Source organism: Xenopus tropicalis, chromosome 7 (assembly GCF_000004195.4).
Source record: "Xenopus tropicalis strain Nigerian chromosome 7, UCB_Xtro_10.0, whole genome shotgun sequence".
In the NCBI taxonomy this organism is placed as follows: Eukaryota; Metazoa; Chordata; class Amphibia; order Anura; family Pipidae; genus Xenopus; species Xenopus tropicalis.
The window spans coordinates 107,028,805-107,047,839 of record NC_030683.2 but is presented as its reverse complement, the minus strand read 5'-3'; the positions used below and the strand labels follow the sequence as shown (position 1 = coordinate 107,047,839).

At 39.7% G+C, this 19,035-nt stretch overlaps 1 protein-coding gene across 1 annotated transcript in view; it reads left to right on the top strand.

Moving 5' to 3' along the window:
* The window catches only part of grik5 (glutamate receptor, ionotropic, kainate 5), a 106,914-nt gene that overhangs the window by 66,666 nt on the left and 21,213 nt on the right, over positions 1–19,035 (top strand). Inside the window, exons 4-12 of the mRNA XM_002936400.5 lie at positions 1,982–2,079; positions 3,883–4,048; positions 7,203–7,381; positions 8,032–8,085; positions 8,905–9,066; positions 9,614–9,766; positions 11,066–11,170; positions 13,203–13,310; positions 14,685–14,888. Coding sequence (XP_002936446.1) covers positions 1,982–2,079; positions 3,883–4,048; positions 7,203–7,381; positions 8,032–8,085; positions 8,905–9,066; positions 9,614–9,766; positions 11,066–11,170; positions 13,203–13,310; positions 14,685–14,888 — 1,229 coding nt within the window. The remainder of the gene's footprint in view (positions 1–1,981; positions 2,080–3,882; positions 4,049–7,202; positions 7,382–8,031; positions 8,086–8,904; positions 9,067–9,613; positions 9,767–11,065; positions 11,171–13,202; positions 13,311–14,684; positions 14,889–19,035) is intronic.

Sequence of the window (19,035 nt, the reverse complement as noted above, 5' to 3'; positions counted from 1 at the left end):
CTTCAATGCAATAGTGTAAGAAAAAATAGTGTAAGAAAAAACTTGAGAAAAAAAACACAGTGGAAACAAATGCCCATTTATTCACACTTTTTCACAATTTTTCCACAGTTTTACAAATTTTTCAGCAAAGCGAAATGGGACAGATTCATTTATCACAAATACATCTCTTGTATTCTCACTGCAGGCCCAAGTCTGGGGAATACTGTATTATGTATACAGCTGCCTACCATAGATTATGTCATAAAAATCTGTTGTACTTAAACACTTCATAGACCTGGCATAAATACATGTACAATAACATGGCAATTCCCTGTGTTTTGTAACTAAATGGAAATTAAAAGCTTTATGTAGTGTAGTATGGACACAGCACCTCTGAAGCCCTGCTATATTATTAAGTAACATCCAACATATACACAAGCAAGTGTAACCATCTAACAGTCTACATAGCAAGGCGACAGTGATCAAAGAAAGAATTTATTAAAGCTGGTGTTTGTTAAAGGGTTTATGTGCTGCAAAGTTGTGGAGAACACAGGGTACAAACAAAAAAGATAACAGGTGGAATATGACAAGAGTGTGGCAGAAAGGACATTGGGGGAAAGAAACCAGTGACAGTTGAGAATTACTTGTGGTGAGAGCAAAGATTCACAGTGAGAAAGAAGTCCAACAATTACAGACTGTGGGAGTGTAACAGGGCACTGGCAGTTGTGGTGAGAAAACTGGGAAAATGTGGTGGATCACATACTGACAAAAAGAGAGGGATGAGAGTGACAGAGAATTGCAAAAAAGGACTAGTGCCAAGAGCGAGTGATGGAGTCACTGTGGAAAGTGAGTTTGATGAGGTGATGGAGCAGCAGGAGACATAAAGAGAAGGAATCAAATCTAAGGGAGTTTGTCACAATGTTGGTGCACAAAATGTTGGTGCGAGGGAGGGGAGGAACACACATAAACTGTAGAAGAGAAAACAACCTGGAACAAGGAGAAAAAGCTGTAACAAAGAGGAAAAGCACAAAGGTACTTGGATGGGGAGAGGATGACAAAAAGGCAGTGAGAGGGCAGATGAGCACTTGAGGTCGGTGACAGTAGGGATAAGTGCAAAGGGACAGTGACAGAAGAGGGTGAAGCACAAATAAAGTGATGAAGGAATTAAGTACAAGTAGACATTAAGAATGGGGAGACAAGACAGGAAGACAAGGATAGTGGATGAAAACAGTGACAAACAGAACAAGAGAACAATGACAGGGGAAGAAAAAAAAAATGACTGGGACAATGGGGAAAAACCTACTAAAACTGGGGCAGAATGGAGAGAAGGAAAACAATTGGCCAGTGAAAAAAGAAGGGAGAGTGAGGCAAGGGGTCATAATGAGGAGGAGAATACAGTGCAACACAGAGAAGAAAAACAGGATAATAAGGAAAAAAAATAATGGTGGATTACGACAAGACAAGGTGGTTAGCACTGCTGTTGTGCAGTGATGGGGTCCTATATTAAATTCCAGCTAGAGCACTATCTGCAAGTGCAAGTGCATGTTCTCACTCATGTCTACATGGGCTTCCTCCAGGCACTCTGGTTTTCTGCCATAATTACATACATACATACAGGCAGGTTAAGTGGTTCCTAATAAAACTGACCATACCATGTGTGAGTGAGATAAGGGGCTTAGACTGAAAGTGCTACTGATGCAGTGAATGATGTATAATCTCTGTAAAACCTTTCTAATATTTTTGTACTATATAAATAAATGATAACAGTACAATTTGGACAGAGGGAGGAACCAAATTGTTATGGATGAGATACCAAGAGACGATTAGTGCTATAAGGTAAGTGACTGTACCTAGAGTATTAGTACTGAGAACAGGACAACGAGACAAAGACAAAAGATGGAACAATGAAGGAATCACAGCTTAAATGGCAATGTTAATGAATAATACATCTCCTTCTGTTTCTTTTCCTTTGAGCTTCTTTCCTTCCCTCTGTATTTTGCAGTGTGTCAGATTTTACCCAAAGGGGTGGTCTCAGTTCTTGGACCCTCAACCAGCCCAGCCTCTGCATCCACGGTCAGCCACATCTGCGGGGAGAAGGAGGTGAGAAAGCCTACATGTGAGCCCAGAGGTGTAGAAATCAGGGGTAGCTAAATGCCTAAACAGCTGTTGCTGAATTACAACTCCCGGAATCCTCTACCAGTTAAGTTGCTTGAGATGTATCTGGGATTTGTAGTTTGGCATCAGCAAGGGTGGCAATGGTTGTATCTGTCTGTTTCTCAGTGTTCATTTGTAAAACCTCTCTGTTTCTCTGTGTTCGTTTGTAAAACCTGTCTGTTTCTCTGTGTTCATTTGTAAAACCGCATTGCCCTTGCTGCATTCCCTTCTGTCTGTCAACACCTTTACTGCCCACATGGAAACATTTTGGCAACTGGCTGCAACATTCATTAACTCTTTCAGAGCATTTTCTACTACAAATTTGGTTCTGCATGTGCAAAATGTATTTCTTACTCTTCTTTGTGAAGCCCCTACCCAGTGACCAGGCTTCTACTCTTGGGTCCTCCTGCACTTTAACCTGCTCTTTAGAGACTGCATGTTACTAGCCAGGAAGGGCATATTTAGAATGCCAGCAGTATTTTTGTATAGCACAGTGGATCCTAAACTGTGGGGATGTCCCCCTAGCAGGGCCTGGAGTGGAGGCTTAAAGGCCTAGAATCGATGAAGATGTCTTGGTGACATCTAAGGATTATGACTGCCGACTCTCTGAGATACCCCCAAAGCCCCCAAAGATGTTTTCAGAACTATGGCTACTACAATACATTGTATGCTATAAGGGGGGCCCAGACCAAATAGTGAAACTTTAAACAAGAAAATCTGAAGACCACTGGCTTTATGCTACACCTTTTACCCCTAAGACTGTAAGCATTATAACATTGATTTTTGCTTGCACAGAATGTTCTCATGTTTGCAGGGGTGTAATGATATAGACAGCAGACCCAGCAGTTGCTTTTGATTTCCCATGAATACCTGCATTTATAAATATGAGTGGGAGCTGCTATATTGTTTACCTGGGGTAAGGTGTTTCTTACGGCAGTAATACCAGTACTGTGTAATTATTACTACTAGGAGACCTATTCTGTGACCGTATAATTACATGGAGAATGAATGCTTCATGAGGGACAAGCAGTGAATTTGCTAGGGACAATATGTATCTTTTTTCATACAAATATTTATTGTAAAACTTCTTCTGAGTCATTTCCTTTGCCTTATTTTATAATGTCATATATCAGTCACTAAGCGAATGGATTCAGTTAAAAGCCCTAAACCCTGCAGTGATGGGATAGGGAAATGATGACCACTATGGTCTGTTATAAAGAGAGGTAGGATCTCAGCCATAAAGCACAGCACAATTGCTGCAGAACATACAGAATAAATGCCATCAGAATGGGAGGTAGAACAGTGGATAAATATAAGGCCAGATTGCTCTGTTTATTTCTTGCTGCTCCTGCTTAACCTTCCTTCTATACAAACACATCAGTGCTGCAGAGGAAATAGAGAGTATTAAGGGACTGTTTTTTGCCTCGTTAGGATTATTGTTTAATCATAGTCTTTTGGGAGAGATGTTGTTTGTATGAATAATATAATTATATGATAATGTCTTTGCATCTTCATGTCCTCCCCTTGTTTTCCCCCAGGTCTTTTCTCATCATTCCATTTCCAGTTCTGTCCCATATGACAAATTTCTCCCATTATCCCACCCCCTCATGTTGGCTTCCTCCCGTTTCCTGCAAACATCATTTAACCTTAAGGCTCTTCCTTCAGTTTGCATTGTCTCTTCTAATCACAGTCTCTTATGTTCCATTTACTCTTTGTCTAATTCTTCTATATGTATCTCTTGACCCCCAGATCCCTCATATAAAGGTGGGTCCAGAAGAAGCTCCCAAGCTCCAATATCTGCGGTTTGCTTCGGTCAGCCTGTACCCCAGCAATGAGGACATCAGCCTAGCAGTGTCACATATCCTGAAATCCTTCCACAACCCCTCTACCAGCCTTATCTGTGCCAAGGCCGAATGTACGTGGCAGTATACAGTATATTACAGTGCCAACACTACTGATATCATAGTGAAATATGGATGAGCTAAAGGGAATTGTCCTAGGGTGAGGCCAACTAGAAATTGGGCTCACTAGGAGATCCTTTGGAACTTTGGTAGGCCAGTCCCACTCTGGAACACTACTAGCAGAATTTGCAGAGGTGGTGCTGGTAGGCTCATGAGCTATTGTACATTCAATGCTTTTAGCTGGTCAGTCAGCCCTTTTTCTATATCTCTGTGGAATATAGTTACCTGGCTGGAATTAAACTAGAATTGCCCCACCTCTAATTTTACGCATGGATCACAGTTTTCTCCTAAATTTAGATACATTTAAAAACCACCAAGGTTTTGATTACTCTGCCTTTGTTTATCTTTCTTATTTTACCTACTCTGCTAATTAGCTCAAGCAAACAATGATTAAACATTGTCATCTAGCTGGAGGATCTGTGACTTTTTTGACTTTGTGCTGTTCTACCATCTGTTCTACAGATGGATAGACTATCAAGCATAAAACATGACAGGCCTGCTGTTATTCTTTTTAGAGGAAGTAAGTAGGAAACGGTCCCATTCCATTCTTGGGGAGAAAGGCACATTTCCATACTGATGACAATGTATATTTAAATATGTAAAAAAGATATAATTGTTAAGCATAAGTAAAATAAGTGCCAGTGTTCGGGAAAGACTATAAGGATAAGAAAGTGTATAAAGAAGCTTTGCATATCCTGCACTGCTACACCCTGATCTTTAGCCTTCTAATTAATTATCATATAGGTGCTCACAGAGCAGCTAGTCCATATGTGCCTCTGACCTCCCATTGTGTAAGGCTGTATGATTAAAGAGATTTAAAAGATGACATATATAATAGCAGAGAGGAGGCTGAAGCGAGTCTGGTTTAGGGATATAGAAAGTAACTGTCCAGAGTAGATAAGTATCTACATCTTTATAACATCCAAGAGCCAGTGATAACCTGCAAAATGTATGCATATAAATAGTCCTTAATGTTACATTTGGTACTTAGGGCCACTTGACTCATTGCAGCTTCTTTCATTATAATGTGCCCCTTCAGCAAAGTATGAGGATATTAGAGTTCCAGGGCTGTAGGGCAGCATGGACACAGGAGCTTGACCACCTCATTTGGCAATCGGTGCATGTATGTAATTGGGTATCCATACTGTTCATGTACAGAAAGGTGGAACATATGGTACCAGTGTGGGACTGGAATGCCAGGGGCCCACCAGAAAACCTTAGACCATGGGCCCACTTTCCAAACAATTTTTCATTCGCTTCTTACTCAGTCTCTATATTTTCCTAGTTTTTTTTTATCTTTGCATACTATAATATATTCTTCTATATATTTAGTTGCTTTGTTCCCATAGAAAATGAATTAGGCCAAATGGCTAGAAGTAGGAGGGCCCACCTGGGAATTTTCCTTGTATCCCTGTGGGCCAGTCCAAAATGTATGGTACTACTCCCCCAACACCACCAGCAGATTTGACTGCTATCTTGTCAGTGGATAGGGGGATTTTTAATTTCATTTCTTATATATATATATAGACACCCCCTAAAGCACCTAATGCTCCTAATTTTACATATAGGCATTACCATGTCTTTGGTCAAGAATCACCAGACAATGTGTAAATTGCTGCGTAAATGTGTGGCAATATATAAACAAATGTTTGTTGAAGTTAAAAACCTGGCAGGCAAAACATACAGTGTGCCATTGTCAGTAAGAAGCCATCTCTGTCACTCTTAGGGGAAAGGCAGATCTGCTGCTTCTGGATTTATCTCTCTCTTGGTTGAAAGGATGGAATGCAGTCTGCCAGTACATCCCCAGCCATGTACCTACCCCAGACTGCTCATATTTTGATATTTACAGAGTGACACCTGCTGTGTTAGAAAGGAACTGCTGAGCAGAGGTGCCCTTTGCTGTGGATTTATGGCCCCTCGCATAAAGACCTTGCAAGCTTGCCAACCAGTTATGGTTTTGTTGGAGAGTAAAGTAAAGGTGGCCAAGAACAAAATATGGTCATCCTTTATGTTATTGCGTGTGTGGAGCAACTAATGTTTTACCCAATTTACACTGATGCCTTTTTATTCCACATTTCACCATCATGTACATACTGTATCTGACACACCTTAAACTGTTCTGAAATTATAGCATGCTTTAAAATCACCTTGAATAAGAATACATTTTTAGAAGTAGAAGTGAGAGGAGCCCCAGAAAGCAGAGCAGATACTGACCTTATCACCAGTAGTATATAATATTTACATTTTTGGTCAGTTTAGATCTAATTAGTGATTGTGTATAGTCAGATTCACTTGGTGTGGAGTAATAATTCCCAGTAACGGCTGATTGTTAGGTGATAATTCCTAGTAGCGGGAAGTGCTTTTATTAGAGCTTTTATGGAATTATTTATGTCTCAAGGATGAAATCACAGTTTTTTTCACCTAGTTGCCATGCTGCAGATGTGACCTCCTGCTCTGCGGTATTTTAGGAGCTGTGAAAATACGTCTGGCTGTTAGTCTTGTGTGCACTTTGTCACATTATCTGACTCAAAAGCTAATGAATCTCATTAAAACTGTGTGTGCCACAGAGATAACTTTTTGCTAGCATTGTTCTATGGCATTTGTACATTGAGACCTCAGGGATCTTATATGAATGTGGTGCATTGTGCAAAGTGCAATTTTTAGAGGCAGAAATGATGTGTTTTATCCCTAATGTAGTGTTTTAGCATTATACAGTACCATGCCCAGACTGTTGGTAGTTTCAGGGTTCCCTAGAGTCCATGTGTGCCCTTGCAAGGCACCCACCAGTGAGCCAGAATACTAACCTTCTGCCCCTGTTCAGTGCACTTTCCTTGGCTGGGAAGCATTATACCACCATGTTTTCTGTTCCTTGAAGAGACAAAAAGTTAGTGTTTTGGCTCAGTTGGGGTGCTTAGCAATCATTTACTCTTAGTGGGTGCAGCAAAAACTCACACCAAGCACACACCTTAAACATTAACACCTTTAAACCCAGTTCGTGCATCTAATTGCTTCATTGTTGATATAACATCATATCAACTCTTGCATCTCATTTCTACATGGTCCTACTGCTGTCCTTGTCTTGCTAATATCTCCTGTACTTGTTGCCAGGTTTATTGAGGTTGGAGGAGCTTGTCCGCCAGTTTCTCATCTCAAAGGACACTCTTTCTGTGAGGATGCTGGACGAGTCCAATGACCCAACGCCACTGTTGAAGGAGATCCGTGATGATAAAGTGTCTACCATTATTATTGATGCCAATGCAACTGTGTCACACCTCATTCTCAAGAAGGTCAGCAACTGTGGTCTGAAGGTGCTTGGGCATAAAACAAGGGTCCTGTTTTAGGAAGAAGGCTGCACTTGTTTATTTTAAGGAAAGGTCAAGGTTAATATGGATATTTAGGGTGAAGACTACTAATATGGATATTTAGGGTGGAGCTACTAGTAGCAGCTACTTGTTGTGGCTACTAAAATAGACAAAGCTGATAATTTACTGATAATTGTCTCTATGTGTGTTTTAGCAGAGGCAATTCTAGTAGCCATGAAAAAGTAGCTGCTACTAGTAGCTCTGTGTGTCTTCACCCTTAAGGTAACTTCTGAAACATGTTTAAGCTAGATATGGAAAGGGTTAACACTAAGGGGAGGCTTGAACCGAAAAAGTCTGATAGTGACTGTTCTAAACAGAAAATCAGACATTAACGTGGGTTGGTCCGACACAAACAAGCATTTTATTTTAACAGCAAGAAGTATGAATCACTTTGTGTTCGGAATATAATGTATCGCTGTTTGGAGGTTAGAGGTTTAAGTTGTACTGGGGCAGGGGTGTCAAATGAAGACGCAATTTAAACTGCTATGGCTTTAATGATTCGGATTTTCTGTGTTTTAATTGGCAATCCTTGTCTGTCTCTCTGCTGCTCCTAATTCCATATATCTGTTTCATAGGCTTCCGAGCTCGGGATGACATCTGCTCATTACAAGTATATACTGACTACAATGGTAAGACCTATGGAAATAGTCTGGATGTGTTAAAATAAAATTATAACCCCCCTTTTTATTGTCATTTAAAGGGCAACAAAGACCCTGTAATGGTAAAGGTTTATATATATATATATATATATATAAACCATGTCAGTTTTATGGCACCAACTGCCGTGTTGCTTTTGAGATGCCACACCTTATATAGGCACATTTATTAGGACACTGTCTTTATATACCCCCTTTTATTATAAAAGCATCCTGATATATAAATCCAGGAGGATTTAGAAAAATACAGGAGAGATGACATCTCTGTATTAATATCAAAGCAGCAGTGTAGTAAATATTAATGAATCTTTCAGATAAAGGGAGTTTGACCCTGCTTTGTCCTATGGTACAGGGACAATTCTAGTTAAAGAAAGGGCATTTTAGATCAAGTATGTAATAAATCATTCCTGGGATAACCTCTTTACTACATTTACACATTGTTTTCATGTAAACTGAAACACATTTTATTCTGATAACAGAATCCCTTTATTTCCCAGCTCTACTGTCTTCTCTACTACATACTAGGTTATCATGTGAGCTCCTCTGCTTGCCTTTTAATAGTCATATATAGACAGAATATTCTGCTCACGTAATAAGTGTGCCATATATATTATTTATATATTGAGTCCCTACAGTAATATAAGACACATCCTACTTACACATTGTGTAATGTTTCCTTTTCTTAGGGAATCATTAAATAGGGGTTTATTGGAACATCCCAGGCATTAACTTAAGTGGTAGAAGGGGCTGTATCTTAAAATCAACATTATCACTGGTCTGTTTTCTTTATAGGACTTCCCCTTGCTGTCCCTGGAAGGTATAGTTAGTGACCAATCTAACATCCTGGGGTTTTCAATGTATAACAGCAGTCACCCTTTCTACCTGGAGTTTTTGAGAAGCCTCAACATGTCTTGGAGAGAAAACTGTGAACTTAGCACATACCTTGGGCCTGCAGTGAGTGTAAACTTAGTACTTTTGATGGGTCTGTAATGTGTGTGCATTTAGCATGTACCATGGAGCTACAGTGAGGGTGAATGCAGCATGTACCTTGGGCCTAAAGTGATCATGTGAGCAAGTATCTTGAGCCTGAGTCAGTGTAAACCGAGTATGGACATTAGACCTCTGGTGGTGTAATATTCACGTGTAACTTGGACTTTGTGGTGCATATGAATTTAAAATGTACATTAATCTTGCTGTAAGTAAATAAGTTATTAATATTTGTGGCAAATAGTGGAGTATCCAGGGGTAAACATAATTTGTTTATATAAAGTAGCTACCTAAATAACAAGTAATGAGTTGCAGGCTGTGCAGAACTGATCATATTGTCATCTTACATAACCACTATCCCACAACCAACGGTCACCTTTGTACAGGGCCCAGGGCAGTCGCATTGTCAAATACCCACTCTAAAAATAATTCTAGGGATCATAGAAAGAAAGGGATATTGAATCAAATTCCCACTTTCATACTTTTTCTATCTCAACTCTTGTCTTTGTCATAGCTCTCGGCTGCATTGATGTTTGATGCGGTGCATGTCGTGGTGAGTGCCGTACGGGAGCTGAATAGGAGCCAGGAGATTGGTGTTAAACAATTGTCCTGCAGTACATCTCAGATATGGCAGCATGGGACCAGCCTCATGAACTACCTGCGCATGGTGAGGAAATATAAACAGTAAAATTACATCTCCCCAATATTGTTTTGCATGTCTCATGGGCCATAGCAATGGGAAGCCTATCACAGATTAACATCTGTCCAACTGCTATGACAGCACCTGTGTAGATCTGTTATAACTTCAGTATATGTGTACCCTCCAAAGTGTGGCATTTCTCTGGACAGCTTTGCACTATCTGTATTAGCTTTTAGCATGCTAATAGGGATATTGACCAAACTGATTGATCTGTCTTCCCAAAGGAACCACCTATTGATGTCCTGCTTTATTAATGTCTGTCCAAACTCCTTAAACTTCCTTCTAGTTCAGCAATATGATAGAAATGAATCAGTGGAGGTAAAAGCTATATATGAGAACCTCTCATATATAAATTATTTTCTTAAAAGGGTATGTACTCGTTGTGCTCCATTGTGAGATGTTTAGAGGCTTTGATATGTCGCACATGCATGCACACACTGCATATATGTTGTTTACAAACTGGATTTTGTGGGATGCAATTTCCATAGGGAATATTGTTCTGGGGTCTCCTACTGAGCAACTGATAGGGTGGTGAACTGAGAGCGGTTTCTCAGTGGATTAATAGACTTAAAGCAGGAGGGGTCCAGTTATCCAATTAGGGCGATGGCACATGGGGCAATTAGTTGCCGTGACTTTTAAAACAAAATGCGAAAAGTGTGACTGCCTTTTTTAAAAGTCCCACAGACTAATCGCCCCATGTGTTATTACCCTTACTGGAAGGGCTTCTGCTTCAGTATGTAACTGAAGTATGTGACTGAATATTTTGACAGGTGTCTATATTAAATAAAGTCCAAGTCCTTTGGTACTGATATATAGATGAAGTAGCAAAATGTTTCTTCAATTCCATAAACCCTAGGTGGGATGATCTGTTCTGTACACATAAAAAGGAAATCAGCTATTGTTCCTACCTGACCATATATACTTCCAACTGTGTTTTCTTGCTGATGCTATTTTTATTCCCCTGAATGAAGGATATAGTCTCCAGTTAGGCCCAGCGGGGCATCAGAATTACTGACAAAGAGACCATGGGGAGGAAAAATATCTGTGGTTCCTATGTGTTTTAAGTGAACCCAGAGCCAATGATGTCGGAACTGCTCATTTTTCTTCCTGAGTTTATGATTTACCCTCCTATCCCTTCTTTAGAGATCTCACCTTCTCTTCCCCTTATGACATAGTTGTCCTTCCAATTCTATTATTTTCTACTACATTCTCCATTTTACTTTTTTTTATTGTGTCCCAACGGTTTCACACATTCTCTTCTGCCAGGTAGAGTATGATGGTCTTACAGGACGAGTGGAATTTAACAGCAAAGGACAAAGAACAAACTATACCTTGAGAATCCTGGAGAAGGCCGGTGATGGACACCGAGAGGTGAGACAAACTTGAAAAGTCTTGGGAATTTATGTGGGAAACAGTGTGAATGAGTAGAACACATGCTTAATTTGCCTGCAGGCAAAGAGTTCTCTGGGGTAGGGTGATTAGTTTGGCACAAATAACAAGGAATATATACATTAGAGAGGGGAAAATGGGAATGCATTGTGGTAAGAATTCTTGCAGATGCTTATACTGATACAGTTTGTTCTGTTATTGTCAGAGGGGTCCTGTATGGTTGGTTAGTCTGAGGCCTGTGGCTTTGTTCAGTAAGGGACTTCTGGTTCATTTAAAGAGAGGTCTGTGGCTTGTTTTTTAATAGGGAAGATGTGGTTTATTTCAGTAAAAGAGATCCGTATTTGGTTTTAGTGAGACAGTATTCTCAAAATTCTTTAACATGGATTATGGCAGCACCAAATGCAGGTTTAGGGTTGGAATTTGACTGAATCCCACCACAGTGCAATTCTCAAATGTAAACATGCAAATTATTGTTTAAACTTAGCACAGGATTTGGCTTAATCTTTGGAGAAGGATTTGGTAATGATTTGCTATGGATATAACGCATCCCTAGTCTTTTATTGTTTTTTTTTTTAATAGAAAAACCACTGTATTTGAGATTAGAGAAGGTAAGAGAGTCAAGTATTGTTGGGTTTGATTTGAGTCAAACGTTGCTTGGTGTAGTAAAATGTTAGAATCAGTAAATGGTAAGTTGTCATTTCAGGTTCAAGCTATAAGTCAGGCAGTAGTAGTGAGAGAACTCCATATTGGTTGCTTATCGGCATGTATATAGGGACAGCCAAACTGATATCTGCCTAAAAATCAACCCAATATCTATTGGGCAATGTGCAGGTCTGAAAATGCCATCAGGGATGTGGTAAATGAGGTCGTAGTCCGATGGGGCCCCATAAGCAGGTTCTGTTGGATTTAGTCAGAGTGACCAGGCTGGATTGGTAATTGGTATGTATCCTGGTAAATATAGAATATGTATATCTTGCTGTAAGCTACTATAGGCCGGTACTATTTTTTTGGGCTTGTGGGGGTTGTGGGTCTCAGAGTACTTGAAATATCAGGGCGTATTTTAAATCTTAGTCCATACATGAAAGGGAGTAGAGTGTTTTTAGGTTGAAAGGGAGACGAGTATTTTTGAGTTCAGTGACATGCAGGATCCAGTAAGTGGTTGGAGATGTAGTGATCTAGTAGTGAGACAGTGAATATTGGTCTGTCCTCATGGATAGACAAAGGAAGGAAGATAGCAGAGGTATCAGTAGAGACACCATTGTCGGAAGGGAAAGTAAAACTTGCCCATGTACAGCAGCAGCAACAAAAAAATCGCTTATAAAAAAGGTGAAATGGGTCACCAGAGTAATAAAACATAAAATTCTTTTTGAGATGATATAAAAAGGAGTTAAACAGCTCATCCTATGAGACCTGCCTTATGAGTTTTGTGCAGTAGATTGTGCAATTATGAACCAAATGTGCCATTGATTTCTTTTGGCGGCGCGGCTCATTCTTCATAATGTTTCGTTTAGTTACATTTGTTCTGTTGAGACTGGAGCCTTTCCCAATTTCTTTGTTGATTTATTATTCGGGTTTCAGCTCTTATTCCTCTAATAACGGCACAGCCATTAGCCATTCTTTGGTCAACTTGTTCTTTATAAATTGCACTTATGATAACTTGGAAGAGAACACGGGTGAATTAAAAGGTCAAGCAATGTCCATTATGGGAAATCACAGACTTTAGTGTAGAACTGGCCAGCCTGTTTCACGCTCATTGTTTAACTACATCTACTATCATGCTTAACATGTGGAAAGCCTAAAGGGTTTTTATTTTGGGTTATATATTGTGCCAAAGATATAAGAAAGCCAAGTGGAAATACAAAATGGATGGAGAGAGAGAAAGAGGGTAATATCACAACAGGTGCTAAGTTGGTTCTTGTAACCTATAAAATCTAATTAACTGCTATAGACTGAGGATACTGAGAGTTTAATCCTTACCTAAAATGTTTTTACCCTTTCCTTCTGACTTGTGCAGATTGGTGTGTGGTATTCCAACCGCACATTGGCCATGAATGCCACCAGCCTGGACCTCAGCACTTCAGAAACCCTAGAGAACAAGACACTGGTGGTTACCACTATCCTGGTGAGTTCCTGGAAGACTCCATCTTCTTGTCCACAGGATATCCTCTGGATATTTATTATATTTTGCAAGGAATATATCTTACAGAATCTGGAACTTAAACTGCCTGGCTTACTAATACATTACATACAGTATATAAATGATTTATTTTGAGTTGTACCTTACACCTATACTGAATGTGATATCACAACAATATAGTGTAGGAAATGATGGGAAAATGGCATTCCTATGATGGCAGTGCCTATATTTACATGCTTCTAGTTAGTAGAGGAGATAGGAAACTGTAGGGATGGTGTATCCCTACGTGGAGATGCTTGGAGAACTTAGGGAGCTGACTGATGTAAGTACTATTGCATGTATATTTATTCTATATATTTATATAGTTTCCACACAACTTTGCTAGGCACTTTTTACTCCTCACAGTACTAGGTCTGCCATCTATTCAGGAAATAATACTGGCCTTCCTATCTCACATATCTTATTTCTTTATAAATATCATTGCCAACAGCTATAGTTTTTATTAGTTTGGTCTGGTAAAATAGCAGCTATGTGCACAATATTCAGTTTACTTAAAAGTGGTGTGTGTTTGTAGTCCAGATGTATTTTTTGCTTATTAAGAGAAGCAAATAAAGTACAATAGAGTTTTTTTTTCAAAAACTGCATAACAATACATACATACCCCCAGCAGATTGAAAGAAAGCTATCAGAATGCAGATACCATTGGGCAAATGATAATTACCCCAGTGTTGTCCAGGAGAGAATTGACTGCAGAAACATAGCACTTTGAGTATTTGTTTAATCAAATTGAATATTGTACCTATGGTTCCACTCTTTCTTTAACAGTTTGGTGTACTTCAAAACTTCTTTTGGTGGCAGAAAGGTATCTCTCTGAGTGCCCTTCATTGATTGTATTCTTACAGCCATGTGAAAACCCAAAACTGTATCTTCATTAAATATATATTATAAAAATGAGTAAAAGTTGGGACAGCTTTCGTTACTATGCAAACTAAGGGTACACATTTGTCTGGGCCATGCTTGGGCTTTGAGATAGATGCTTTCTCCAACTACAGACAATGCTACGGAGACTCATTTGTAAACATACTACACCAATGCACTAACAAAGCAACCAGACAGAGATTATATCTGGTTAGCCTGCTACAAATTAGAGATTAAAACCAAATACTGTATCTGATTGGTTGCTATGTGTAACCACACAGCACACCTTTGTTAAAAGAACCACAGCATCTCTTCACTTCTGGCAGCAAGTCCTCCTGAAAGCAAGCAGAAATGACCTGTAGTTGCATTTTGTTTTTATGTCACTAACCTTATTGAAACCTGCAACATATCGTATTCTTACTAATACTCCTGTCTTCCTAGGAGAATCCGTACATGATGCGCAAGTCAAATTACCGTTCCTTGTCTGGCAATGACCAGTATGAAGGCTTCTGTGCTGAGATGTTGATGGAGCTTGCAGCTCTTCTGCGTTTTAATTACAAAATTAAACTTGTAGAAGATGGGCTGTATGGAGCCCCTGAACCAAACGGCTCCTGGACTGGAATGGTGGGGGAGCTCATTAACAGAGTAAGTGTCTCCAAACCATGTTTCACATGTTTTATTTTCAAGTGGTTTATTTGAGTTTCTTTGGTTTTGTGGCTAGGATACAACTATTTGCCCTACCAGCTAAGGATCATGGGTGTAATAAGCAAGCATTTAAATATATTCTTGAGCACTCTGCTTATTCTTGCACCAAACAGATGGCATCAAGTGATGAGTAAATCAGTCCCTTTATGCTTTGCTAAAAAATTTGCAAAATGCATTGAAGTCAATGCCTTAAATCTACTAAAATCATTTAATAAACATTTAATAAACACAACAGGAATATTTTCTTTTACCATAAAGTACAAGCTACTGTTTTATTATTGCACACAAAAAAATGTAGTCTATGGGAGATGGCCTTCCTTTAATTTGAAGTATTCACCATTATGGGTTTCTAGATAAGGGATTCCACACCTGTAATCATGCAGTGAAGAATGTGATATTGACAAATGTAAATTTTTGTTTTTATTTTTTCCTGTTTATGACTTACATTACATTTCCCGTTGGTGCCTAACATCTAACAGATTCATGGGGCTGTAGATGCACTTTCATTGCCATTTTGTCTAGTTGTGGGCTAATATAATACATTTGCACCTGTGCTTTCCTTTATTTTGTGAAATGATTTAGAATCCTATTTAAATGTCTGACAAAAACCTTTGGGAGAAATTTTAGGAGACAAATTAAAGCTATTTCAAGTGATACTGATGTTTCTCCAGCAAGGGATGAAACCTTGGAGCTATTGACTGCAAGCCAATCTATTTATTATTAATAAAGCATTAATAAAGCATTTTCACAGTGGTGCACAGTACAATGCTTGTTACAAAGCGGCAATCCCTGCAGCAGTAGTAACTTACTTCAAAGGTACCAACTAAGGATAGAGCTGAAATCTACATGCAAGTTGGAAACAGTAGGAAGATGTGGTTCGGTGTTTCAAGTAAGGCTTCTGAACTGCCTTAGATATATTAATCACTCAGCATAGCTGGCTAAGGCAGAATAAATAGTGGTGTTAAACAGGGAGTAGAAGTTGTTAGGAATATTGGCAATAGGAGGATTCAGGGTTGGACTGGGCCGGCGGGACACCAGAAGTAACCTGATGGACCCTGCTGACCCAATCCCAATCCCCGTCTGTCCTCCCCCATTGCTCCCCCACTGCCCGCTTCCCCCTGTTACTGCAAAAGTTAGTATGAGGTGCGCATGTAGGGGGTGAGCGGGCAGGTGGCGGGCCCCAGAGGGGGTTTGAGAATGCAAAGTGTCCCAGAGGTGGGAAGAGAGCTTAGAGGATGTTAATATAGTCTTTTAGTGTAGAAATGTACAGTGATTCAGAAAGATGAGCTGCAGTGAGTCCTGTCAACATCAAGAGATTCACACAGTGTCGTACTGACACCCTAAGGGCCCCCACCCCAGTCACTAACTCCTGCTCCCACCCACCACCTATACCCACCCTGTTCCTTAAAGTTTCAGCACGTTGCCTTCTTTTAACTTGCGATCACACACCTGCTGGTGTCCCGCTGGCCCAGTCCGACCCCAGATGCACATGTGCATGGGCCCTTACAGATGTCTATGACTTTAAAGGATTGGCAGCGTCTGGTGCAGAATTATACCCAACACCAAATTGCCAGTTTGTAGGGCAGCGTTAACCTTTGCTTGGTAGAAGATGTTGGGAGATTTTACATGTTTCCAACTTTGGTATTTATTTGCATTTTTAACCTGGTAAGTAGCGATTTCTCATCTTATCATCCCTGAACCCAAAGCCAATAGACTTTATAAAGCTCTTGATACTACTACAGTATGTAATATATACTACTGTATATCATTAAACAAAATAACTGCATTCATAGATAGGTATTTATTTATACATTAATGCTAAACAAGCAGTTGTGTAAGGAATGCAACAAAACATAATCAATATTAATACCTACTACAGTAGCACCGCTGGACATACAATATATCTTTATATTAATAAGTTACAATGGCAATTCAGCAATATGTATATAATATGAGCAATAGGCAATCAATAATAATAACTGCAATATTGATAACCCAGTAACCGCATTGGATTAATATATATATAAGTGTCCCTGGGGTCTGAATCTGAAAAGCAGGGAGCTATGTGCATTCCCTAATTTGGTATAAATTGGACAATTACACTGTTCGTGCCTAATGGTTTCTGTATACCCATATGGAGAAAAACATTGAACAACTGGTATCACAACGGGCTGTATTTTTGCTATACTTTCTGTCACCTCATAATAGAACAGTCTATGCCAGGGTTTCATCCAGGAAAAGCTATGAAGATGCTTTATTAGATTTTCTGTCAGGAACTATTTCAGCAATTTAAGAAGATTGAGAGGGGTAAGGGCAGGCAACATCAGCTCTGGGATTAGGCATGAGAGGCATCAGATTTGGGAGCAACTGAACTGATCTCATGTGCTGCTTGAAGACAATATGAAGGATTATGAGGCAATGAGTACCCACTGTTAAGTTGACCATACAGGGGCAGATTTCACCTGCACCCTGAAAACGATCTTATTGCCTAACCAATCATTTTAACAAACAATTTATCCATTTATCCTCCATGGGAGGAGACTTTTGACATTTTGACCGCAAGATCATACATTAACAGATGGCTATATGTTCCTTTATTTACTTCCACATTTAACCCAACCCTTCAAAATAAAGCCATGCTTAGTAAGGATTCATTTATCAGTGATGATCTCTTCCTCCTATCCACTGACTGATATTATTGTTTCATGACAAAACATTTTAAACATGTCCAAAAGATTGTTGTGATGATATAGTCAGAAAGATCCAACATTTTATGATTGTTTGTACCCCCTCAGTGTAACAATAAGTTGATGATTTTACCGGGTTGTCCTAAAATCGATTATTTTACACAATGAAACATGCCCGTGTGTGGGCACTTTTACTCTTGTAATATGTTTACTTTGGGTCTGCTGGGGTGTGTTTGGTTCTGGTACAATGTTTGTACCCTGAAAGGCATTATAATGCGCCTGGAGGTCCTGGGGATTATGCAGTGCACTTTGGTGCTCTGATGGATTATGCACTATGATGGATTATTATGCACTACATAAATATGTGGAAAGGAGAAGCTACTGCAATAGTTTAGTCTACTTTGTGGCTAGCGTAAAGGATTCTGAAAGCACAGTGGGGCTTCTTATATAGTGCAGTTGACACTAGTGCAATATAGGATTTGTGTTACACTGCGCCAGTGGGCTATTATTATAGTTTGTTGGGTTTTGTGGTTGTAAGGTCTTTGTGCCACAGTTGGTGACAGCAATGACTAGGGCACTACTGCATCATGGGGAATACTTTCTTTCCACTCCCATTATTTTCCTTCTTCACACAGTCCTTTGGAGCAGTGGTTTGACTTCCTTTCTGGGCAGAGAATTTGCGGTTTTCTTGTAGTTCCTAATGCAGCACTTGGTCACTGCTTGAGCCTGTTCCACTGGTTTCTTATGTACATTGGTAAACTTCCACAGCCCCTGTGTCGTACCACCTCAGGAGGAATGTAAATAAACTATAATCATGGACATTTCTTCTGGATAACCAAGTACAGCAGAGCTACTGAGGGGCTGTGCTAGACTGAGGGGGTTACAAAACATTAGGCATTTATGCACTCAGCAGCTAGTACACGGCCATGGCTCACGAGATGCACTTGTGTACTTGTTCTTCTGTAGCTGCTGATGAGACAAGATTAGCACAGTGTGACTGATTCAGAATGAATTGCATCCCAACACAATGCTTTCTGCACCTCAGCATTCCTCGGGCACTTCTCCAGGATAGAGATCAGCAGTTTCAGCTGGACATCTAAATTGTGTGCAGGGAGAATATTGGAATACAATCATTCATCCTGCCAAACCGTGTCCAAGTGCCGTAGCCCAGGAATGGCCACAATTCAGTCCAGCAGATATTGTAGAACTGAATGTCACAGTACTTGGGAACAGTTGGAGGACTAAAAAGCTTGGAAACCCCAGATATTATAGGTTAAAATAAGTGATTTCCTTCTAAAATTTCACTTTGCACACTGCACCTGTGGTCTTAATAATGCTTTTATTGGGGGTGGTGGTTTATAAGGCTCAGACTGAGATTCAGAAAAGGCCCTGGCATTTCT